The sequence below is a fragment of the Sturnira hondurensis genome, unplaced genomic scaffold, assembly GCF_014824575.4.
Source record: "Sturnira hondurensis isolate 20B ecotype Veracruz unplaced genomic scaffold, ASM1482457v3 Scaffold0000780, whole genome shotgun sequence".
Classification (NCBI taxonomy): domain Eukaryota; kingdom Metazoa; phylum Chordata; class Mammalia; order Chiroptera; family Phyllostomidae; genus Sturnira; species Sturnira hondurensis.
Genome location: NW_028073411.1, coordinates 16,928,702 through 16,953,218, shown reverse-complemented (window position 1 = coordinate 16,953,218; position 24,517 = coordinate 16,928,702). Strand labels below are relative to the sequence as shown.

Here is a 24,517-nt window from a genome sequence, read left to right as displayed (position 1 = left end):
TTTTCAGTGACAGGCCCACGCACGCACCTCGGCGCTCGGCCTTCCTGCCTCTGGAGCCGCAGACCCTCTCCATCCCAAAGGAAGGCAGGCGTGTGCAGACAGAGTGGGCTCACCTGGCTCTCCCTGTGTGAAGCCATTTGGGCCCGGACCTCCCAGAGCCTCAGTTTCCCCTTCTGTAAAACAGGTCAGCACCGTTACAGAGGACCCCCAAGTTCACGTGACTTTTTTGTCTCTCCGCAGAAGACCAGCTGGCTGACCCTTGGGGGGGGCGCTGGCACCAGAAGCAACTCCCCGGGTCTGGACAGCCAGTGTGTGCTGCACAGCAGCGGGGCCGACAGAGACCCTCAGCAGACAGTCCCAGGAGATGACTTCTACTCACGTGAGTGGTTCTTCTGAGCAAGGAGCTGTCCATGTGGCACGAGACACCTCGCAGCCCAAGGGCCCGCAACGCTGAGCCGACCCCCCAGACCTAAGCCTTGCTGGCTAAACACTGTAGGACACACGAACAGACCTCAGGGTGAACCAGGAAGGAGGCAGGTGCTTTGCCCTTGCTGGCCCCTTGACAGACATGTGTTAGCCACTGCTTGGCCCATGGGCTGTGCCAGCCAGTCCCCGAGGACCTTTCAGGGCCGACAAGAGGGCAGAGAGCAAGTCCAGAGAAGGGCCCCCCGGGGCTGCCAGGCCGGACGTGGGCACCCCTTTCCCTCCAGAGCAGATGTGAGCATGGTCCAGGTGGCGAGTCCAGACTCGGAGTTGATGACAACGGCATTGTCTCGTGTCCCGTGCTTGTCCTGAGCAAGGCATCAGGAGTTGGGACTGTGTATATGAGGGCGTATGGGAGACAAAGATGATGTCGTGCAGCCTGAGTCAGTGAGGAGCTGCCGTCAGGGGCAGGACAGACTCCCGGGAACGGCCCTCACTTCTAGAGGCCGTAAGTCATAGGCGGCAGTAGGTCAAAGGCCTTCGGGAGACCCCGGTGCGTCGTGGGCCGAGGGTGGTTTTCTGGGGCAAACCTGAGGCTTAGCTTGGAAGCAGAGGCCCAGCAAGGACGGCTGCGGGCACAAGAACACACAGGAAAGGTGCCGACTTCACCTGAGTCCCACCCGAGTTCCAATTCCCCCAAGCTGGGCTGTCGGAGCCCCGGAAGAGGGGACGCACGTCCACAGCCCGTGCTCTGCCCCGCACACAGCGCGCGCTCCGCCAGCGGCCCGCTGGTCCTCGTCAGCATCGCCCGCTGCAGTAGGTGACAGTGTCCCGGTGGGAGAGGACAGAGAGGCTTGGTCATCGTCCCTGTGAAAGAAGCGCTCAGACAAAGCGAAGCTTGTGTTTTATGTGTGACCTCTGTAAGTGGGGTCTGCAGCCCCGTGCGTCTGCCCCTCCTGGGGCGCAGCTCTCCCAATGTCAGGGCCAGTGCCCAGGGCCGATGTCCCCATGCGAAGGTCACACCCAAAACATCCCAGGGGGCTTATCCAGGATGTGCTCCTCCTGCAGCAGGTCTGGAAGGGACATGGTAGCTTCCCGCCCCACCAGCAGGCAGGCCGAGGGGTGCGGGCCTGGTCAGAGGAGAACCAGTGGGCGGGCCCCTGCGCCCCGGGCAGTGCAGGGCGGGCTGGCTCGAGGCCCCGGCCTTTCTGCTCCGAGCTCCTTTCCCTGACATGGTGTGTGGGAGGTGTGAGCCCCCAGGGCACCAGCCTGGCAGCCCCGTGGCAGCCCTGCCACACCTGGGAGGCAACGAGACCTCAGCCCCAGCCCCGAGTTCCCAGGAAATTATCTGGAGATCCCAGGGTGGTCTCTTCCACTCTCTGTCCAGCCCGCCCAGGGTGGTGGGTGCCCTTCCTCTGCAGGCTGGGAGCATGCCCCTTACCTCCCCCACTCTGCTCAGGGGAGGCCCGAGGCTGTCCCAGTCGTCCCTGCTGGTGGCGGTAGCCTGCCTGCACCTTGGGCTGAGGGAGGAGGGCCACCTGCCTGCGCCACGCACCTGCACCGTGTCCTGTGCATGTCGCCTTCGCTGCTGAGCTCTGCTTCCTCACCTGCAAATGCCACCAGGTGCCTCGGTGCTGTGCACGGCGCCCCGTGGGTGGCAGACCAAGTGGGTCTGGGAGACGGTACCCCCATTTCGATGAGCCTGTCACACACCTGCAAGGGCTTGTTTGTCCACTCCACCCCTTGCTGCCTCATCACACCTGCATGTGCCACCACGGGTGCCAGCGCGCCTGCCTACCATCCAGCGGGCCCCTGGCCTGCAGGAATGGACGGCGGTGCTGGAAGCCATGACCTGACTGATCCACTCCTGGGAAGAACGAACAGTGTGCGTGTGTGCATGCGTGTGTACATGCGTGTGTACATGCGTGTGCATGTCCTGCGCTGATGCTTGCTCACGATGACGGATCCCAGTGCTATCATCCACTCGCCGTGTCCTCAGGCTCTGATGTCAGGCCCCCTGAGCCGGAGCCGTGTCCAGCCATTGCAGTTGTGACTTGCTTTCTATCCTGGTGTCTGTGCTTTTGTTTCCGATGTGCGCGAGGGCAGCAGAGAGGGCCCAGTTGTGGGCTGCCCAGCTCAGGGGCGCTTTGCTCACTGCCAGCCTCTGGGGAGGTCGGGACGGCCTGGGCAGCGTTCACGGAGGGTTATGCACCTCTGTCCAGGGTTCCTTTGAGCCCCCAAATGTGAGTCCCTCACACCAGTTCCATTTGCCAACAACCGTTGCTAAACAAAGCGTGTGTACCTAGCAGGACACGCCCACCCGCCCGAGGGGACATCCCCCTGTATTGCGCCCTCGGACGCTAGGCTTGTGACACCCGGCACAGTGGGCGCTCAATAACTGTTTGTTGGATTGAAACGCGTTAAATTCAACGGGTATTTATTGAGCGCCCACTGTGTGCCGCCGCCCGCCGCGTGCCGGGGCCCTATGGGGGCTCCCGGGGACGGGTCCCTGCCTCACCCCACCCGTGCCTCCATCCACGCATCTCACCTGGGATGGAATCATCCAGCAGACGCAGATGGGGCGCCCCTATGTGCTGGGCACGGGGCCAGGCAGCGCAGAGCTGGTGGCGAATACGGCCCAGGCCCCTCCCCCCCGGATGGCCACATCACGGGCTGTGTCGTCCCGGAGCCTGGTTTCCGCCCAGGGGAGGGGTGGTGTCTGTGTTTTGTTACAAGAAGATGGCCCTGAGGTGTGTAGGAGGAGACGCACTGTCCCCAGTGGGACCTGGGGTGCTGGGCCCCTCCCCTGGCCCGTACCCTGTGGAGGGCCTGCTGCCTCTCTGGGCCCCACCTGCCCGACCCTTCAGGTCCTGTCCTCTCTTTTGAGGTCCCTGGTCCCCCTCTGGTTGGTCAATGTCAGACCAGGCCCCCCGGGCCAGCCGGAGACCCTGCCCAGGGGACCCACGGACCCTGGGGGGAGGCTGGGCCCTTCCCTCACATCCCCAGGGAGCAGGAGAGGAGAGGGGGCGGCTTGGGACCGGCTGCGAGTGCCAGCGGCACCGACAGGTGGGTGCGGCGCGGGCGGCTGTGCCCCAGCCCTGCCCGTGGCTTTGGCATTTGTGTCGCCTTCTGCCTGCCCCTCCCCCGCCACGAGCTCCACGCTGGGTGGGATGTGCTGTTGTTGCCTGGTTACCGAGGAAACGGCGGCCGGAGGCTGGTCAGCAGCGGCCTTTCCGTGGTTCCCCGGTATTCCTCTGGGGCTTCAAGGTGCGAAGAAATGGTTCTCACGCTTCTTAGTTTACAGTTGGAAGGGAGGGACACCTGGTTTGCTGCCAACATCACGGGACTACCGGGCAGGGTGGGCAACGTGCCTGGTTCCCATATCCTGACCCTGAGGCCCCAGGGCCAGAATCGTGGGAATTGGGAGGGCCTCGGGGCCCTTTCTTTCTTTCATGAGGGGCCAGCCAGGGGCCAGCGAGGGGATGGCCTCCCTGACCTCCAACGACCCTTCTCTGAGCGCCTTCGGGTGCGGACACTGCGTAGGTGCTGGGGCGGAGCGAGGCAGAAGCAGCGTCCTGTCCCGGGGAGCTGACGATCTCGGCCCTGAGTCTCTGACTTCGAGAGAGGCCGAGAACTAGGATTGCAATGTGAAATCTCCCCATTGCACACAGCTCGAAACTGACGAAAGAATAAAATGGTCCCCAGGCCCTTTGGTTGGTGGTAGGTGGGCCTCCATTTTCCACTCACCCCCCGTTGCCAGAGAGCAGAGCCGCCCGCCAGGCTGGGATCAGGCTCTGCAGGCTCCTGGGGTCCTGGGCGTCTCGGGACGTCCCCACCTCCCTGGCTTTGTCCTCCATCCCTGGGGACAGACGTTGCTACACATAGGCAGGTGTCGTGGTCTTCGAGAGCCTTGCCTTGTCACCTGCCAGCCCTCCACCCTGGCTTTGCCCCCTGGCTGGGCCCAGCGGGCTGGCCTGAGTGACAGAGCTGTACTGTCTATTTCAGGGTTCCCCTATTCCAAATCCGACCCTCTCCCAGGACTTGGAAGGAATGGCTTGGACCACCGGGTAGGTACCCCCGCCCCTGCCCTGGCCCGCGGTGCACTAACCCCCGTGAGGGGTTCCCACAGCTTCGTGACTGCACAGCTCGTGGAGGCCCGGGGGCTACCTGCCCGCCCGTGCCTGCTGCCCCCCCAGGTGCCCCCCCACCGCTCCTCCCGACCAGGCCAGGCAGAGCCCGCGTGGCCTCCCTGCCCCACCTCCGTGCGTACCCCGTGTCCTCCTTCTGTGACCCAGAACCTGAGAAGGACCTTAAACTGTGAGCCGAGGCTCTACCCGCTTCCTTTGCTGGGTGCCCCGGCCCCTCACTGCTGCCACTGTCACCTTGTTCCACCGCAGGTGGCCTTGGCACCTGCCATCACCATGCAGAGCGGTGGCCTCTGCGGCTGCTCCCAGTGGGAAGCTGGTTGGACCCCTCCCCCGGTGTTCCTGGGACAGAGGACAGCCCAGACCGTGTGGTGCCTGACTTATCCCCCATGGGGGTGAGGGGGTGGCAGGAGCCTATGAAGAATTGCCCATTTCTGTCCCTCTCCCCACAGCTTCCCTGGGTCTCCAGTGAGAATCCCTCAGGCTGGCAGGCATGATGACACCAGAGCCCCTCCCCCCACCTCTCTCTACCGAGGATGTTTGTCCATAAACCGAGGCAATTCATCTTCAAGTGCAGCCACTCCAAGCTGGTGGTCTCAGCCCTAAGTGTAGCACAGGGGACAGCTCCTCCAGCCTCCCCCAGGAGGGTCTTGTAGCCAGGGGCCAGGCCCCCAGGACACGGCTAAGAACAGGGACACATCCCCAGAGCTGTCAGTGTCCCCTCGGCTTCTCTGTCCACCCTGGCTGTGCTGGAAGAGCTGGCACATCTGCCCTGGGCCGGGCGCCTCCACGGTCCGACTCAGGGACCGCTTGTCCCAGAATGAGCCAAGCCAGGACCTACATGCCGCCCGCTTCTTCCGGTGGCTTCAGTGGGTTTGTCCACCCGTCATGTCCCCTGTGAGAAAGTTGGACCGAGGTCCATAGACGGCCACAGCCCCAGGAAGCTTGGTGTTAGGGTTTGGGAAGAGCTGGTACAGACACTCCGGCGGGGACCCTATCCCTGTGCCCCCTCCAGAACAGAGAGTAGACGCCAACTACGGAAGTCAGAGCTCCCCGCTGTGAATGCCCGGCCAGCCTAAGGCGGGGGCAGCCTGTGAGGAAGCCCAGGTGTCCTTCTCGGGTGTCCCCAGAAGTGGGGGCTTCATCATCACACGAAGACTCGATTTTCATGTTGCCTCTGGGGGGACCAGTCAACGTCATGGTGACTTTGCTTCGGGTTCTTTTCTCCCCTGGAACGTTTTCTCCTTTTCACTCTACCTGAGACTCTTACATAATGTCATGCTTATTCTCAGTGGGAAGGCCAGATGCTCACCTTTCAATGACCAGCCCATCATCCTTCAGGTCCCCAGGGAGCGTGTGCACCCCGTGTTGTCGGTGGCCTGCAGAGTCCCCAAGTCACTCTTTCAGTTGTTTCTTGATTCGTTTTTACTTCCAGAAAGGATTCTTGGTGGGTTAGAGTAAAAGCCCAGATGAGACGTGACCCAAAGCCCATTAACACCAAGTCAGGAAGGAGGAGAGGGGCAACTGTAGCAGAAAATTATATCAAAAACAAAGGACATTGTATCGGAAAGCCACTGAGCTGAGCTCCCAGCTTCCCGATGGCCACACGTAGCTCCAGTGGCAGATGCTGAGGTGTTCTGGCAGTGAGAGGGATCCGTCATAGGGGGCATCCCCGTCTGCCCCCAACTCCCAAGCACGTCCCTGGCAGGTGTCATGGCTCTCTGGGGAGTAAGCAGAGAAGGAGCCGCCTGCCGCTGGCTCTTCTGGGGACACGTGCCACTGGGCCTGTTTCTCAGAGAAAGAACACTGGCCACCGACAGTCCCAGTAGCAGCCCCCAGAAGGGATCCCACCTTGAAAACCCCTGATGCTAAAAGTGAACAGTCTGACCTCTCCTGCTGCAGCTCCGAGGGTCAGGTTAGGACTCGCAGCACAAAGCGGGGACACGGTTTACAGAGCAGCTGGAGCACTCGTCACTTTAAATGCACCAAGCACGATGAAATGCAAGTGTGCCGTTCGCTGTCGCAGCGAGTTTGGTGGGTGCTTGCAATGTGATGCTTCTGAAATCAGACGTGCGGATCCACTGAAACAGTAAAAGTCGCACGAGCAGCAGGCTAACGCGGGCAGCTGACTTCCTCCAATAGGAGTGTGAGAAACACATACGCCCTGGGAACCAGGCTCCCCGCTTTATAAATGCCCGTGGGTGTGACTCTAGGGACAACCCTAACCAGTGACAGAAGCTTGACGTTTTCCAGCTGTGACACTGGAAAGAGCTTGGGCCTTCACATCAGACAGCCCTGAGTTCAAACCCTACCCCTCCCACTCACGGGATGTGTCTTTGGGCAAGTTGGGTGCATTTTCTGACCATTTTCCAGTCTTTACAAAGTTTGTCCTTACCTGTTAGGTTATTGTGAGGACAGGCAACATTGTGGCTGTGAAATCTCGTGAGCTCCACAGCGTGATTCCCACCTGAATCATTCTTATCAAAGCAAGTTCCTGTCCGGTCTTCCTTCCAGGCCAGTGGTTGCTGCGCCACCGCACAACCCTGATGAGAGTTAGGGAGAAAGGCACCTGGCCAGGGGTGCAGAGCCACAATGTCCCTGCTACTATCAGCAATGCTGGCACACAGCCTTTGAAAAGTAAAACACATCAGTGAGATTTTTGTTTTACAATACCACGCATTTGCTCTGTGACCTTGGGCAAGTTGCTTAACCTCTCTGAGCCTTGTTCGTAAAATGGTCATAAGACGCCCACCTCTTCAGGTTGCAGTGGAAAGGAGTGAATGTGTCTGTAGAGCAGCGGGCATGTAACGACACCAAAAGGGAGGGGCGAACCATTCAGTGGTCCTCTGTGGAGGCTGGCAGGGGTGTGCCCATCAGTGTGGCCTTTGTGGGCCCTGCCAGCCCCCACACACAGCAGCGGCCTCAGGCTCCCTGGCACCCAGGAGGTCTTGGAGACCATGGCCCCACTTGGCAACTAAAGCCAGGAGACTGCTCTGTCCCTGCTCGGGGCTGATCCCCGCTTCCCTCTCCACCTGAACTGTGCCCCACCCTCCCCCCGGGGGGCTCCGGCCTGTCTCAGAGCCTGGCAGAGCCAAGGACTCCAGTTCTGCCCCCCAGGAAGTGGGTTTCCAACTGCCCACAGTGGCCCTGGTGGCCTGTTTGGACGGCCTGTGATGCAGGACAATGGTCACTAGGGGGCGGCATTTCCCTTCTCTGTCACAGGCGGGCGGAGGCAAGTGGCTGGCAGGTTTGCCCTACTTTGTTCCAGAAGGAGGTGCGTGTCAGTGACCTGAGACAGGGTCTCAAAAAAGTGTTCTTGCAACGAAGGAGAATGATTCGGGCCCGGGGCTCCAGGGCTGGGCCTAGGGCAAGCCAGGGAGGCACGTACCAAGCTCAGGATTCCAGATAAATAATGTTTTAATGCCATGCTTTTAAAAACCCAAATTAATGCAGACAGATCGACAATGAACAAAACATCAAACATTTAAATAAAGACCAGCTTCAACCCTGCACTTAACGTGCGACCCCATTCACCAGCCCTGATCCCCTGTTTAGGGCAGAGGACCTGAGCCCCGCTGTGTTCCGAGGCCCAGAGCCCCACCTCGAGCACTGTGGGCTCCCCACTCCTGCCTCTGTGGGGGTCAGAGCTGAAAGCACTTGTTCTTGCAATGCAATTGGAGGGCGCGGAAGACGGCCCGCCTTCTACAGCAGAGCCCTCCCCCCGAAACTGAACCCCATGCTGTTTCAGGCCTGCTGGCCAGGAGCCCTGGCCCTGTGTGGGACCTGTACCAGGCTCAGGACTTGGACGGTGGAGGGCAGACGGGCCCTGGTGGGGCTCAGTGCGTGCTTGCGGGGGGCTCACGGGAGGGCCTTTGCAGGTGGGCAGAAGGGAGAGAGAGTTCCAGGCCTTCATGGTCAAGACTCATTAAAAGGTGAAGCTTCCTGCCAGTGCTGGGTGCTGTGGACAGGTGAGGGAGGCACCTGAGACAGGCATCAGGGCTCTGGGTCCACGTCCCCTCCTCACGGCGTCACCCTCTTAAAGTCCTCATCAGTCACAGCCTCCTCTCTGTACCGAGTGCTCACCACACGCTGGGCTCTGCCCCGGGGGCTGTGGGCACACCAGCCAGGAAGCACCTGGGGACGGCAGGGTCCGGAGGGGAGCAGAGGCCCCATGGAGCGAGCAGCCTCTGTGCTGAATCCAGCAGGAGCTGCCGGGACCGGCAGGGTCAGCGCAGGCCTGGACCGCAGCCTGTGAGATCGAGTCTGAGGAAGCTGCCAGCCGACACCCAACCCGCCTGGGCCGTGAGGCCCCGCCTGCCACTGCCGGCCCCCGCAGCCTGCCTCCTGCCACCCTTTCTCTTTCTCTTCCAGAATGCCAATTTGGTCTCTGGTGAAGCAGACCCGGATGCCAGCTGGGGCACTCGAGGTACCAGGAGCGGGGACCCCTGGGGTCTCTGGCTGGGGCAGGGGTCACTGACCCGCTCCCCTGGGGCCAGCTGGCTGTAAGCATCTGGGAGCGAGGGGAGCCTAGGATGCTGTCATCCCGCCTCTTCCAAGGGCCTTGGCTCACCTCAGTGCTCCCGGGGCCCAGGGCACTCCCTCTCTCCCAGCAGCCCCTGCCTGGGCTGTCACTCCGGTCCCTTGGGAAGTGGAAACTGTGTGGGGATAGCTGCCCCATCAGGGCACCGGCCAGCCCTCCCCACAGTGAATTTCCGTGATGGTGAGAGAGTCAGAGTCACAGCGGAAGGCCCTGGGTCTGAGCCCAAGGGCGAGACCAGGTCAGAGCTGGCCCCCCTTGCCTTCTGGGCCTCCCCCGAGGGCGCCACAACAGGCGTCTGGCCTGTGGCTCTGCCAGCTCTGAGCCACTGGGGCCTGCGCCTTAGGTCCCACGCCGGCTTCCTCATCCCGGCACCCCGAGGGGGATGGCGTGGGGGGCGGCTCGCTCTCGTGGGCTGGTCTGCACAGCTGGGCAGAGCATGGGGTGTCGCAGCCTGTCCTCCTACGAGCCTCTCCAAGTCCTGGGCTCACTGCTCACACGCCCAGAATCCCATGTGTCACATTGAAAACTTCGGGGACCGGCTCCTCGACCCGGCGCCCTGCCAGGGACTCTCCCCCGAGACAGGCTTGCGGCCTGGGTTCCAGGGTTTGTGTCTCTGTGGCTTCTGCGTGCTCACGGGGGCCTCTGTCCACACGAGTTTACTTTTTAACGAGACACTTAAAGTCTGGAAGGAAGACCCTTACGACACTGGCGTGCAGAGCTCGGAGGTTTAAAAGGAGGACTAAAGGGTTAGGAACGGAAGCAGGAGGCCCTAGGGAGGCCGCAGGTCTCCACGACAGCCCTAACACATCTACCCAGACTGCCGCTCCGCAGGGACAGGCTGAGGCAGGCAGCTCTCTCGGGTGACTCCGCCCATCGGGGGGGAGATGGTGCTGGGAACACCATGCCGGGGACACCATGCCACTTCCAGTTCCCGGTCTGGTCCCAGCCTTCTGACCGCCTCCTGCTCTGGGCTTCCCACCAGGAAGGGCAGGACCCTCCTCCCGCTGTGGCCCTGGGGCAACCATTGGGGGACAGGGGAGCAGCATGGCCCTGCTGACTTCGGGGGAGGGGCTGGGCCCTGATGGGACTGCTTCCCCCTTTGGGCCCAGAGCCTGCGGTCTCTCAACCACCGCCTGTGGTCTCTGCTCTTTCTCTGACAGAATACAAGGTAAGAAATTGGGGCCACCGCCTGTGCTGACCTCTGACCTCTTCCTGCCGCTGCTGCCCAGGTGAAAAGTCCCCTTTGTTGTGCTTTTCCTATGACGTGTGTCTGATGCAGATGCAAGTATGCTCCTTCCCCGGCCCGGGCTGAGCTCTGCATCCCTGCCCAAGCCAGCTCTGGGGCGAACCTACAGTCTCCTCCCCCGACAGGTCTACCCTTATGACGCCCTCATCGTAACAAACCGAATTCGCGTGAAACTGCCCAAAGACGTGGACCGGACGAGGCTGGAGGTAAGAGCGGGCTCTGCCAGTGGTCCTGCCCTGAGTGACTCTGTAGGTGCATCGTCCATGGTGCCAGCCCTCATCGCTCCTGGGTGTCCCCGCTGGGGGCAGTGACAGCACAGCCAGGGTGCAGGTCCAGGGCCTTCATTGGTTCAGGGGCGGGAGAACTCGGGGTCGGGGACTTGTGTGCCCAGCAAGGTGGCCGTGCCAGGAGGCCCCCACTGCTGGAGGTCCGGGCATGCTCGTCTGTCCCCCAAGTCCAGAGAGCAGACACTTGTCCCATTTGATGCGTGACTTCTCATGGTCCAGGATGACACACTGGCCTGTGGGGGGCAAGGGCGGTTGCCCTGGACCAGCACGCGGGATGGGGCACGCCCCCCCCCACAGTCGAAATCCGAGTGTAACTTTTGACTCCCCACAACTGGAGGACAGCTGCCCCTTGGTGTCCGCGGGGGCGGATTCTGGGACGCCCCCCCACCCCGCAGATGCTCACGTCCCTCGTGCACAATGGCGTGTACAACCGCACAGCCAGCCCGCTGCGTCTGCGGGCTCCCAGCTGAGGCTCCCAGACGCTGCTTCAGATGGACCCGCGGTGGGTTGAGTGTGGGGGTGCACAGAGCCCGGGGACACGGGGAGCTGAGTGGGTATGCAGTGAACAGACCCTCAGACCAGCGGGTCTGTGTGGTTTCGACTCCTGTTGCCTGAGAGTCAGCTGTACCTCGTTGAAAAGGCCCCACAGGGTGTCAGCACAGAGCAGGGCTTTGGGTAATGATGCTGCCTGGGAGGACTCACTTTGCCGAGCCCCTCCTGCCAGCCGGGTCCAAGGGGGCCCCCGTGCAGCTTCATGCCCACGGGCGTCCCAGGAAGCGGTCAGCAGCCACACACTGGGTTCGCCTCCCAAGCCGAGTCAGGAATGTTTCAGTGCCTTTTAATGATGCTTTCACTGGGCGTGAGGGCTCCGGAGGTCCCTGAAAGCCTGGGGCCACCCTGCCCCATCTGTGCTCCATCAGGGCTAGGCACACAGTAGGTACCGGGAGCGTAGGAGGCCTACTGTGCATCCAGCCAGCGCCAGGCCCTGCCGGCCTGCCCGCCCAGGGGGTGACTCTGGCAGCAGCCAGGAGGGAAGCGAGGGCACCGTGCGAGCAGCCCCATCCAGGGCTGAGAGCCAAGCGCTGAGCTGGCCTTTGGAGGAGCAACAGGACTGTCACCGGCGGAGAAGGTGGAGCACGGGAAGGTCTTCCAGGCCAACGGACCCAGGGGGGCAGGGCCCAGCCCCATGCAGCACCAGGGACCGCAGTGCTCAGAGTGCACAGAGCGGGCAGAACCCGGCCCCGGCCTCTGGCTCAGGGGCGCCGCCCTGGGGTCCCAGTCGTGGTCCTGGGCAGCTGCTACCTGGGCCTCCCTGTGGCGATCCGCTTTCTCTGCAGGGATGCACTCTGGCTCCACTGCAGTGGGTTCCTTGTTCATGGCCCAGGCCCATCCCCAGGACAAACGTCACTCCTGCAAAATGGGCTGCCGGGCTGGGTGGCTCTGGGGTCTGGAGCAGCCTGGAGGCTGCGGCTGTTGTGGGACTCGGCTCCCTGTGGACCCGCCCTGTGGGCCAGGGCTCTCTCCACCAGGGGAGCCCAGCATGCTGCCCGCCCTGGGCACCGCAGTGGTAGCCTTGGGGCCCCCAGCCACCAGGACCTGAGTCTTCCCCTTGGGACTGGGGCACTCTTTAAAGGATTCCCATCCTACCCTGCCTTTTTTTGCTACAATACAGAATGAAGGGCACGAAATACAAAATAGTTAACACAAGCAAACCTTTTAAAAAAACGACTGGGGAGTGTGTCTGAACTATTTGTTCAGATCTTCCAGCACACACCCAAAGGCACATCCCTGTCCTTCCTCCCCCAGGCCCTTGGCCAAGCCGGAAGGCCCTGAGGGACTGTGGCCACCACAGGCCCCTCCCACAGGCTCCAGGGCTGGGAGGGTCCAGGAGGGGCCACGTCCCTGCTGCGGAGGAGGGACCCTGAGAGTTTTCTTCTCGAGGAGAGAGCTTTATTTTTAACGTAAAAACAATTCACAATGCTTGTAAAACTCCAGGAAAAGACACCGGAGAACGGAAACCTCCCTCAGAATTCCCCACCCACCCAACCCCAGGCCGTCCAGGAACCGCTTCCTGCTCAGGCGCCCCCCCCCCCGCCCCCNCCACGCGCCCCCCCCCCCCCCCCCCCCGCCCCGCCACACGGCCCGTGTTTTGGATGAGGCGGCGCACATGGCTTGTGCTGCTGGACGCCTGCCTGTTTCTTTAAACTGGACCATTTTCCACACCGGTTCCTGGGGAGCCATCTGTCCCTTTAAACAGCTGTGTGGTGGTCCCATGTTCGTGTTCCCCGCTCGAGAGGGTCCCAAAGGCCAGGTGTGGCTCCCGCTCGCGCCCCGCTTGCTGAGCTCAGTCACAGGGCAAAGACACGTGTAGGGCAGCCTGGGGCGGCCATGTGCCCTGCGAGAGGAGAGGAAGGTTGGGCGGGGGGAGCAGCGGGTGGTGCCAGGGCCAGGTCCCGGAAGGAAGGCTCCTCCGTCACGGGGTCCAGGCCTGCTATCTACCCTCTGCTGAGATGCTGAGCTGAGCCTCACACCCCTGGGTGAGGGTGGGTCCTGGGGCTGGGGGGGCGCCCGCCAGCGCAAGCCCCATCCTCACAGACTCGATTGACGGGAGGCAATCAGCTATGACCCAGAGGGGGTGTGCGATTAACCACTGATGTAAGGGCTCTATAGGAGAGGAAGGTGGGCCTGTAAGTGGCTAAAAGCAGGTCAAAATTAACTGGGTGCAGTCAGCGTGCCCGCGCGCGTGTGAATGTAAGCCGAGGAGCGGCGGCTGGAAGAGAGCTCCAGGAAGAGCAACGGCTCATGCAAAGGCCCTGGGGCAGGGGGGAGCCAGGCCTCTTTGAGGAGGAGGTCGAGGTGGCTGTACTGGAGCAGGGGACGCTAAGGACAGGACAGGCCTTGCTGGGCCCTGGGCCCTGGCGAGCAGTTTGGTTTTGGCCTAGAAGCGGTGGCTTTACAGTGGGACATCCAAGGATTCGGTTTTAATTTAGAACCATGCCGGGCGTGGCACTGGCAGGCCAGTTGGCTGTGTGCCTGCAGGGAGCCTGATTAGCATGGGATCAGGTCGTCCGAGCAAGACCCGGCAGACGATGTGGGCAGCGTGGAGGCAGGAAGCAGGTGGATCTGGCCAGTGTTTGGGGCTCGAGGTGGCAGGCCTTGGTGACAGCAGGTGTGCTGTGGAGGGGCTGTGACTCCAGGCTGTCAGGATGGGGTGGCAGATGGAGGGGTCACTGGGCAGAGGGTGACGAGCCAGGACTCTGACGATGATTGGCGCTCTGGCCCCCGAGGCCCAGCCGAGGGATCCCAGGACACACAGGCAGGCAGAGGGAGAGGCACCTGGAGGCACCTGGGAGCGCCTAGTGGGTGCCCGGTGAATGCCAGTGACTTACTGAGGTGGTATGACAGTCTTCTGCCACTCTGAAAGGGTGGCACTGTGGGAAGTGGGCAGATGAATCGTATGATCCCGACAGGCAGAGTGGGACCAGCAAGCTGGCTTCCCAGGGGCCCCCCAGGGCCCAAGACCCTGTGGTGTCTGTCCTGGCCAGTCTGGGTCCTGGTCCCCCCACCCCTGGGTCCTCGTGCCTGAGAGTCCCTCGGAACCCCAGGCAGTTACTCTGAGGGGCCGCTGTGCCAGGAGCTCCCCGTCTGAGGGAAAGGAGCTTACTTGTCCCTGGGAAAACTCAGGGGTCTGCTCGTCTGAGGCCCTACCCACTTCTGTCATGGGCCAAAACATGTCACCACTGTGACGGTGCACCAGCCTCTGGACGTCCAGGGTGGTGTCCCAGTGGAAGAAGCCACTCAGGGTCAGGACAACCTGGTATGAACCCAGGCCCCGTAATGTCCAGCTGTGTGACTGTAGGCAGGTGACCCAGCCACCCGGAGCCAGACTCCGCCCCGTCCAATGGCACTGCGTAGCTGTCCTGCCCGGTGGCACCAGCGCTGATTCGGTTGCTGAGCAGCAGGCTCCAACTGTGAGCAAGCTCAGGGCGGGGGCGCAGTGTGTGCGCGGTTCGGTTATTCGGTCCTGGTCATCCCCACGTTCCCAGCCTGAGAGGGAACCACGCAGGTGGCGCTAGAGCAGGGAGACCTCCCCACTGGGCCGGGGCTGTGGGCGGGAGGGCCGAGCACTGAGCCTGCTGAGGCCGCGCCGAAAGGGTGTGGCCACAGTCACGAGGCTCGGCCACGGGGAGGAAAAAGGGCCCCTTCCTTGACACCAGCACCTGCAGCCAGTGGGACCTGGAGGCTCAGAATGGTCTGGTTTAGTGAACAAACGCTTGTCCTGCCCCATGGTGGCACTCCGGGCTATTGCACACGCAGCTTTCACACCTAATGTGGCGCTGCAGACGGGCCTGGGAGGCGGAGGGGCCGGAGGACCTTCCTGGGCCCACAGCCCCTGAGAGTGGAGATGGGACCCCAGCTAAGGAGTCATTCAGAGCCGCCAAGCTGTGCTGCCTTCCCAGATTTCATGATGCTCTGCCAGAGGAGTTCCTAACCCCCCTCCACACCTCAGCCTCCCAGCACACATGTGCAGACACTCTGTTCCCCAAGTGGGGTCCTCTGGAGAAACGGGACCAGCAGGAGGCAGGCAGGGGGACAGAGAGACAGAGATGCAGACAGACACAGACCTTTATTTGAGGGGCTGGCGCGTCTGAAGTCTGCAGGACAGGCGGCTGGGGTGGCCGGGCAGGAGGGGATGGACTCCCTGAGGCCTCGGTGATTGGCCAGGCTTGCACGTAGTGTGACCAGGCAGACAGCAGAGCGCGCTGTGGGGAGGGGGTCCCTGTCCTGCCCACAGCATCCCTGGGAATCTCTGGAGGGTTCTCATGGATTCGGCAGCCTGGACCTTTCTGAGCCCCAGGCAGCGCAGGGGAGGGGAGCGGCTGACTCCTCACAGCAGCATAAGAGCCCAAGTCTGGAATGTGCCTGAGAGAGAAGGGCTTGCAGGGACAGGAGAACCGGCTTTGTTAACTCCCCCAACCGATCCTCGGAGAACCTGACAGACACTGGTGATGGCACCGGGTCCCGTTTGTGCCACACGCATCTATCTGAAAGATGGGTTGGCACCGGTGTCCACAGCTCCAGGGGCCCAAGAGGTCAGTGGTGGTTCAGCACGGAGAGGCATGGCTTGGCTCCCAGGGCCTGAGTGGTTAGGGCAACCTAGGAGGGCCCCCTGGAGGAGGGGGGCATTTGAGCTAGGACCTATGGGAGGAGGAGGAGCCACTGTGTGTGTGTGGGGGGGGGGGTGGCAGGAAGAGCACTGCAGGCCCTGGGGTGGCAAAGAGCCTGGAATGTTCCAGAAACCGTAGATGGCGGAGGTCTGGCACAGCGCCCTTCGTTCTCTTTGTTGTTCGCCAGTGCTGCTTTGATGAGGTCCTGTGGGAGCCAGAGGTCAGCCGTCAGTGCATCCTGTTTTCAGGACACCTTTGGCATTTGGTGCAGGTCACACTGCGAAGCCAGAGGTCCATTTGTCCAGGTCATTGGGCGTCTCCTCTGCAAGGCCTTCCTGGGTCACCCCTGATCCCTCAGCCCTCCAGAGAGAGGACTTGCTTGCTTTCTGACGTGCCTCTTCATGGAGGGCAGGGACCTCTGGGGGGTGAGTGAGGCGGCCTGGTCTGGCTGATGTCAGGGTCCTAGGCCTGGCACCCACGGATCAGCGGCCCCTCTGCAAAGGCGCCACCCCGGGCCTCCTGCCGCCCCAGCTCCAGAAGGGACTGGGCTGTGCCTGGGGTGAGGGGGCCGCCCTCCTGGGGAGCCTTCAGGAAGCAGAGGAACTGGCCCAGGGGTCGTCTGTGCCTGGCCCTGTCCCGCCAGCTATGATGGGGGAGGGGTGTGATTCTGAGCGGGGGGCGGGGGCAGTATCTCAGCTGCCACAAGCAGGCCTGGCCACCCCTTCTCACCTAGAAGGCCCGCGGACTCAGCCCGGGGAGGCAGGCTCCCTGGAGCCTGCAGGCCTCTCCTCACAGACCCTCTCCCAGCTCTCCTCGCCCTCAGGCAGCCCTGCTCTGTCCTACAGAAGGGGAAGCAGGAGGGCAGGGCGGGGTCCGTGCCAGCCCCAGGACTCACCCTTGCTCAGCCTGAGCACTCCCAAACCCAGCTTCCCTCCACTGCCCAGAGGCATGGGGCAAAGACAGGCCCCTGTGCCCCTCGACCTGCGTTGGTAGGTTTCAGGGCCTGGTGAGTCTCAGACCTGATGGGCACCCCAGGTAACTGGGACAGGCCTGTAGGGTGGGGACCCCACGTGGCCACCCCTCCCTCCCTCTGGGTCCCACCATGCCTTCCCAGCAAAGGAGTGGCTCCTTCGTGCAGTGGGAATGTGGGGACAGGTGGGGCCAGGAGCCAGGGGCAGCCTCTTCCAGAGGGTGCGGATCTCCACAGCCTGCCTGGCCCGCAGCTGTGCTGGCCTCACTCCCCTCCGGGGCAGAAACAGAGAGAGCCAGCCTTTGGGGCTGTGGGGGCCCGGCCCTGCTTCCTTTGGGGCCCCACCCCCCGGCTACTTTCAGGGACCAGACCCATGGCTTTTCTCTTATTCGTGTCCTTTAACGGCCCCTGGCCACCCCCCAAGGACCTGTGTCTCTGGCCTGTCGCAGGCCCCCAATCAATATTTGCTGAACACCAGTGAAAACGCGTTCCTCTCCTCCTTCCTTTCCCACGCCCGAATGTCCCACTGTAATTGGGAGGACTGTGCCTTGGTACCTCGACGTGGTGCTGCCGTCTGCGATGGCAATTCTGAGCGTCTGTGCACTGGGCATGGAGGCCTCAGCCACCAAGAACCCCTGGGCAAATGGCTCAGCATTCCACCTCCTGTAGCCAAGTTCAAGATGGCAGCCAGCAGCGGCCAATGGGCCCTTCCTAGCAGAGACTAGCTTGGTGGGGGTGGGGGAAGTGAGGTCTGTGTCCTCGAAACTCTGTGTCTGTGTGCATGCACGTGTGTCTGACTCTGAGTGTGTCCATGTGCCTCTCTCCCTGGCCGCGTCTCTGTGTGTAGGAGTGTGTGGGCGCACGTTCTCTCTTCACTGTCACACCAGCCTTTAGTGTGGCCAGTCTTTTTGCAAAGTCCGGGAAAGCATACCTTTTTGTGCGAGAATTGATTTTTAATTTTTTAAAGATTTTACTTATATATTTTTAGACAGAGGGGAAGGGAGAAAGAGAGGGAGAGAAACATCATTGTGAGGTTGCCTCTCACATGCCCCCTACTGGCGACCTGGCCTGCAACCCAGGCATGTGCACAGACTGGGAATCAAACTGGTGACCCTTTGCTTTCCAGGCCGGTACTCAGTCCACTGAGCCACACCAGCCAGGGCGAGGATTTCTTTATTGTAAGATTCACGTAGATAAAACCCAGCGTTTCACCTGTTTTAAGGTGTGTGGTTCGAGGACACCGAGCATGTCCGCAGCGACCGCCTCCTCTGTCTAGTCTCTGAGCGCTCCCATCTCCCCCGGCAGAGACCCCGCCCCCGTAGGTGGGCACCCCTCACCCTGGGCCACCACTCGTCTGGTCTGGTCCCTAGGGGAGCACCCGCCCGAGGTGTTTTGGAGGAGTGGCCTGAGATGAAACAGGCGGCCTTCCCTGCCCGGCCTCTGTCTCGTGGCCTCGTGTTTCCAGCTCTCATCCACGCCACGGCAGGTGTTGGAACGTCACTGCTCGTGGACTCAAGCACGTCTGGCTCACCCACGTGTCCTTTGGTGACAGCTGGGCTGGCTGGGCCTCTGTGACCAGTGCCCCCGCGAACACGGACGTGCAGGCCTGCGACTCCGTCCCACCTTCAGTTCTCTGGATCTGTTGGGGGAGGCGTTGCCAGTGGGGGACTGCAGACTGCTATCCACACGGCTACACAGAGCCACGCTTTTTAAGCAAAGGCAGAAGGGGGATTTGAACCAGGTCCTCTGGGGGCAGGAGCCCGATGCCTTCCTGCCGCAGACCACCCCCAGCTTCCTTTCTGTCTTTGGGGCCCTGGCTGGCGAAAAGCCTCGCTCTCCAGGGAAGCTCCGTGGGGAGTGAGGGGAGGGGCACGGCAGGCACCGAGGCTGGGAGGATGTGAGGGAGTTTCTCCGAGCCTATTGACGGAGACAGGTGTGCAAGGCTGGGAGCAGACACCGGCAAGGGAGAGGCTGGAGCACGGTGGCGGTGGGGGACGCTCACACGGGTTTCCCCGACCACCTCGGTGGCTGACACCCACTGTCCCTGGCCAGGGCCAGTCCTGAGTGAGCCAGTGCTAACTGCGTCGACTCACTCATCCCTGCAACTCCAGGACGGGCGCAGGGGCCACCTCCTCGTACAGGGAGTAGACTGAGGCTCCGGGGGCTGGCTGGCGTGGGCGCCCTTGACCACCATGTGGCCCAGCTCTCCGAGGGCCCCCAGACAAGGAGCGGGGCTCGGAGAGACAAACACTGCTCATACAGCCGAAGCTGGAGGTGTGGGGGGAACGAGGCTCAGAACACAGGCCAGCCCACCTGGCTCCTGGGCCCACTCTCCAGGCCTATCGTCCTCATCGGTAAAATGGGCCGTCATAACCGCCTGCCCCTCCTCTCAGAGGGCCCACAAAAATTAAATAACAGGAACCCACATAATCTCAGGTGTTTGCAGGCAGGTGGGAGCCCTGGTCCCGGGCACACTTGTGACTTTGGTTCGCATGGGGGATGAGTGTGTAGGTGTCACTGAGAGTCCCTACACGAGTCTCTCTCCTTCCAGCAGCTGCAGAATGGGGGTGAGGGGGACGGCATGTTGCAAAATTGCTGACTGCTCCCCTCTGGTGGCCCCCCCTCCTTTTTTTTCAGAGACACTTGTCGCCGGAGGAGTTCCAGGAAGTGTTTGGGATGAGCATGGAGGAGTTCGACCGCCTCGCCCTCTGGAAGCGGAACGAGCTGAAGAAGAAGGCCCTGCTGTTCTGATGGCTGCCGGGGCTCTGACGGAACGTGGGGCAGGGGTGGGGGTGTGGGCGCCGGCGGGAACCAAGCACAGCCCTCCTGTCACACCGGCTCTGGCTTCTCTGTGTCCACTGGGCAGGTGGGGCACCCGGGGAGGGCTAGGGGTGGGGCGGGAGTGGGTCCCACCCCACATTCACCGGCAACTCTCCCACTGTCATGGTTTAGGGCCCAGGCACCTTGCTTTGCACCACCCCTCTTCACTGTGCTTGGCCCCAGGGAGACACAGCAGAATGGCTGTCCCAGGGGATGGAGGGACATTCAGACAACGACAGCTGCCTCCCTGGGCCTTTGGAGTGCAGAGGTGACTGGGACTTGAGATTGAGTGACAGGCACTGACACAATCACTGGTGGGGGACTCGGGGCTCCCAGTGTCCCTGGCCCCACCCACCTGCCCCTCCCAGCCCCAGAGGCGCAGCCTCATTGGTGGTCCTGCAGCCCAGGGTGCCCGGGGCTGTGCCGAGCGTGGGACGCACGCAAGTTTTGCAGCTGTCTGTGACCCAGTCTCTTTTTAGGGACGAGTGTCAACCTGACAGGGTACTGTCCCCCAGGGCCCTCTGTGCACTGTGTCATTCTTTCAAATCCACCCCTAGATGCCTAAATGATACCTTTAAAGTAACACAAAAGTTTTATTTTGTTAAAGAGTAGAGCTTACTTAAATGTAACATGACACATGTAAAGAGTTTAGTTTTCCAGTCCCGCTGAGGGAGCGCTTCGGCCTTACTCCCCCCGCACCCCATTACACAGTGTGTGGTCTCAGTTCCCGGTGTGTCCCTCGGACACGGGGCTCCTTGTCTGGTTTCCGTTCCCTTTCTTTCTTTCACACCTGTCACACGGGTGCCCTGAAAGGCAGGCCCTCCCCCCAGTGCCGTCTATATGAACAAGTGAAGAGTGGACCCACGGCGACTCCTCGATGTCCTCTTCCAAGTCTGAGGGGGAGGAGGCTCTTGCCAATGACCTGGAACCAAGGTTGTCCGTGTGCCTGGCCTCCCACCCCACGTGGCTCCCACCCCACGTGGCAGGCACCCCACGTGGCAGGCACCCTGTCCCGCCTCCCCACAGTGGAACACAAACATGTGGCCCCAGGAAGGGTGCCTCGTGGGTGACCGGTCCTGAGAAGGACACCTCTCTGCTCTGCCAGGTTGGCAGTGCGCCCTGACCGGTGGGCACTGGGTCTGTCATTCGGTGTGGGTCAGGGTATGGTGCCCGTGGCGGAGTGTTTGTGACGTGTGTCGAGAGGCTTACGCAAACCAGAAGGGGGTCCCCCACGTCTGTTCCCCGTGTTCTGTGGAGCTGTGTCTTGCTGTGTCCCGGACGTCCCTACCTGTGAGTCAGCGTTACTCAGCTTCTTCCCAGCCCCGTGACATGCCACGTCCTGTTGCACACCGGCTTCCCACCAGCCCGGCTTGGCCAGGGAAGGGGAAATCTTGGCACCTAATCTCGGCACCCTTCCTTCCGTGTAGCAACCTGAGCGTGAGCACCTGGAAACCCCGCGTTCTCCTCAGTGCAATGTCCTCCTGTCAGACCAGGCCAGCCTGGAAAAATAAAGGATGATGTACTGTGACTCCTGGAAGTGCAGAGCCGCTTCTTAGAAACACGCGCCGTTTCTAACCAGCTGGGCCCCTTCTGCTAACGCTGTGTGGGGAGAGGGTCCGCCCGGAGAGCTGGCGCTGGGTGCGTGCACAGAGTGGAAGATGCTGTTAGGGCTGGACCCAGGTCGGCCTTGGAATGCCACAGGCCTGGAACCCCTGCTTGCTCAGGAGTACGTCCCTGCTGATGGCAGAGAGCTGACACCAGCCCCAGTCAGGCTGGGGGGACCGAGTGCCAGCAATGACAAGGCTGCCGCTGCCCGAGGGACAGGGCCCGGAGGAGGCCCCAGATGCACCATGGGACTCGGGGAGGCTCTCAGAGAAGGTGCTGCCCAAACTAATTTGTCGTGTCTCGCTCAGAAGTGACACTCGCCACCTCTAGGCCGGCCTATTGGCCAGCACTAGTCCCGTGACCCCACCCCACTGCAGAGGAGTCTGGGAATGCAGCACCCGTGTGACCGAGAAGGAGAGGAGGTCAGCACCAGCGGGGGGCAGTCTTGGTTCTGCCGCCAAGGCTCCACCTAGTCCCCACGTTCAACTCCCAGGGCCTTTGGTTGACTTTTGTAGGAATCGTTTGGTGCCCCAGCCGTCCCGGATTACCCCCCTCAGCAGGTGAACCAACCCTTTGCAGGGATGGGACCAAAGACAGCCCCGGACCCCCTGGGGTCCCTGTGCAGTGTCTCTGCCCCTGGAAATGCATGGCTCTGTGCAGAGGTTCTGCCTGATCAGAAACACAGGGAGTGGACAGGGAGGTGGGGGAGCCAGCACCAGCCAAGGTGCACGGAGGGAGTGGAGAGAAGGGGGTCGGGCGAGGAGGGTGAAGCGATGAGAGCCCTTCAGACAAATTCAGCGAAGGAGACCCGTGCCTCCCTGGTGACCGTCAGAGGCTGCTGGGCTAGACTGCACTAGGTCTCATGAGTCAGAAACGTCCTTTTCTCGACAACCCCTTGAGATTATCTGATTAAATCAACAAGCCCTCACTGAGTGCCCACTATGTGCCAGGCAGTCTTTGGGGGTCTCAGGACACAACAGTGAATAAGACAGGTAAAGATCTGGAATGTATCTTCTTTTGGAGGTGGGAGGAGCAGACAGACAATGCATGTGTCAGGGAAGGATAAACTCCGCGGGAAAAACTTTTGACAGGACAAGGGGAGAGTGACCACAGAGGGCGCTGTTGGACACAGGCAGCAGCTGAGTCAATCCTGGATCGGGGGAAGTTCCTTCTTCCTTGGTGACAGGAAGGAAGGAGAAAAGGAAGACTGGGATGCTGCTCAGTTTGTGACAAGAACAAGCACAGCACAAAAGCAAGGTCTGGACCACTCATTTCAACCCCGAATTGCTTCCAGTGAAATAACAATTCATCCAGCACATGCTGTGGGTGCCTGGTACCACGTGGGTGCCAGGAGATAAGTGTGAGTCGAACGTACCCTGCCCAGAGCAGCTCGCTGAGGCAGGGGACAGACAGACCTGGGAACTGACGGTGACGGTGCAGGTGTTGAGTGTGACAACATAGGGCTGGCTGTTCAGGCTGCAGTGACGTGGTGCAGGACGCAAGGATGCCGTCCCGGGAGACAAGGCAGCTTTGCCAGGACCTGACGTATGAGCCGGGTCCTGAAGAGTGAGTGGGAGTTGGCCTGGTGGAGTGGGGAAGGGAAGAAACATCTACCAGACACTCACCGTGTGCTGGACAACTGATGTGCATAACTCATTTAATTCTCAGAAAAGTCCGGCGTGGCTGGTGTGATACATATCTTACTGCTGAGGCTCCTGAGGCTCAGAGGAGTTCAGAGCTGGGGTTTAAAAGACGGTGGGTTATACAGTCAAACCGCCCGGTGCGCGGAGCAGACTGAACCCAGAGTACGAAGTGACGGTGAGTTTCGGAGGCAGTGATGGACTGACAGGTTTTCTTTTTTCCTCTCAACATTCTAAGACTGTTGCCTCATTGCCTTTTGACTTCCGTTTTCTTCTGTTAAGAATTCACCTGTAATTCTTAGTGCTGTTTCCCAGAATATGATGTTTGTTTTCTATGGCTGATTTTAAGATTAAAAAAAAATCATTGGTTTTCAGTGGCGTGGTTGGCTGCCTCGTGAGATGAGATGCACCCCGTGAGATGCTCCCCCGGGGTCCCACCTTCCTGGTCCCCCCACCCTGCTGGGGTCCCCTCCCCTCGAGTGGGGGCATGTGTACTGACTTGCTCCTGACAGAAGGCGGGGCAGTGATGGGATGTCGCTTCCAGTATGCGGCTACAAGAAGCTGTGGCTCCCCTTCCAGGTGCTCTGCATTCCCTTTCTCTGTTGTGAGGTGCCCCACCTAGGCTTCCCATAGGGGGCCAACAGCCAGTGCGGAGCTGTGGCCTGCCGACAGCCACACAGGGGAGCCTGGGCACCGATTGTCCCAGGCAAGCCTTCCCAGGAGTCCCCCGCTGCCGCCTGCGGTTGAACTGCAGCCTGGAGAGGCCCGGAGCCAGAAGCGCCCAGTTAAGCTGTGAGATAACAAAGACAGCCATAAGGCAGCTGTGAGATATGTTTTTAAAGCCGCCAGGTTTGGGGGTGATTTTGCACAGAGCAGTGGGTGACGACAGCAGCAGGTCTGCGGGCGGCCACTGCATCCATGAGGGGCATCCCATCCCACACGGGGCCCAGGTTTCCCGCGGGTTCCCTGCAGGTTCCCTACTGCCGTGGATGCCGTGCTTCCTCTGGGCCCCAGCGTCTGGGAAGGCCGTGTTAAAAGTGCTGTGCGGCGTACCTGGGCGTATAGGCAGCTTATAATTTCGTTTTTTCCTCAACGGGCATGTCACTGGAGGCGTCTGGGAGGAGATATTGGGGTCACAGAGCCACCAGCTTCCCCTTCACAGTATCGATTGAGGGCGGGAATTTCCACGGAGAGCTCTGGGCCAGCTCTTCGAACAAAGCTCCCCGATTGGTTCCCCTCGAGTGAACGCCCTGCACCAGCGGGGCTGTGCTGGTCCGCAGGGTTCGGGTTTGTTTTCTGGGGTTGCATGAGGTCCCTGAATTTCAGTTTCACGATGAGAAATGAGCTCCAATCAGGGCTGGGGCAGTTTCTCCCGAGTGGGTAAAGCCCAAATAGGATGAGTGCTGATGAGGAAGTCATGTCGGGCTGAGCTTACTAATTCACGAATACTTGTTGAATGTCTACATACTTTGTTAGGAGTTCTGTAAGCCACAGAAACATTGACTAATGTCGGCTTAAACAAATAAAAGGTTTGTTTTTTCTACCTAGTGGAGAATCTGGAGGTAGGTGATTGGGGCAGGGAGAATCTTGATTGAGTGGTTCAAGGGTGCAGGAGTCAGAATCTCTCTGATTCTGACTTTGCTCATGGCTGTGAGGTACCTGCTACAGCTCCG

The 24,517-nt window shown here is 61.2% G+C and overlaps 1 protein-coding gene across 10 annotated transcripts in view; it reads left to right on the top strand.

The window, feature by feature from the left end:
- ABLIM2 (actin binding LIM protein family member 2) overlaps nt 1-21,136 on the top strand; it is a 92,448-nt gene extending 71,312 nt beyond the window's left edge. For all 10 annotated transcript variants that reach the window (XM_037046358.1, XM_037046383.1, XM_037046369.1 and 7 more), the window contains 6 exons: nt 241-379; nt 4,429-4,490; nt 8,940-8,994; nt 10,269-10,276; nt 10,480-10,560; nt 19,417-21,136. In XM_037046358.1, coding sequence (XP_036902253.1) covers nt 241-379; nt 4,429-4,490; nt 8,940-8,994; nt 10,269-10,276; nt 10,480-10,560; nt 19,417-19,530 — 459 coding nt within the window. In that variant the 3' untranslated portion in view covers nt 19,531-21,136. The remainder of the gene's footprint in view (nt 1-240; nt 380-4,428; nt 4,491-8,939; nt 8,995-10,268; nt 10,277-10,479; nt 10,561-19,416) is intronic.
- Nucleotides 21,137-24,517: the final 3,381 nt, after the last annotated feature.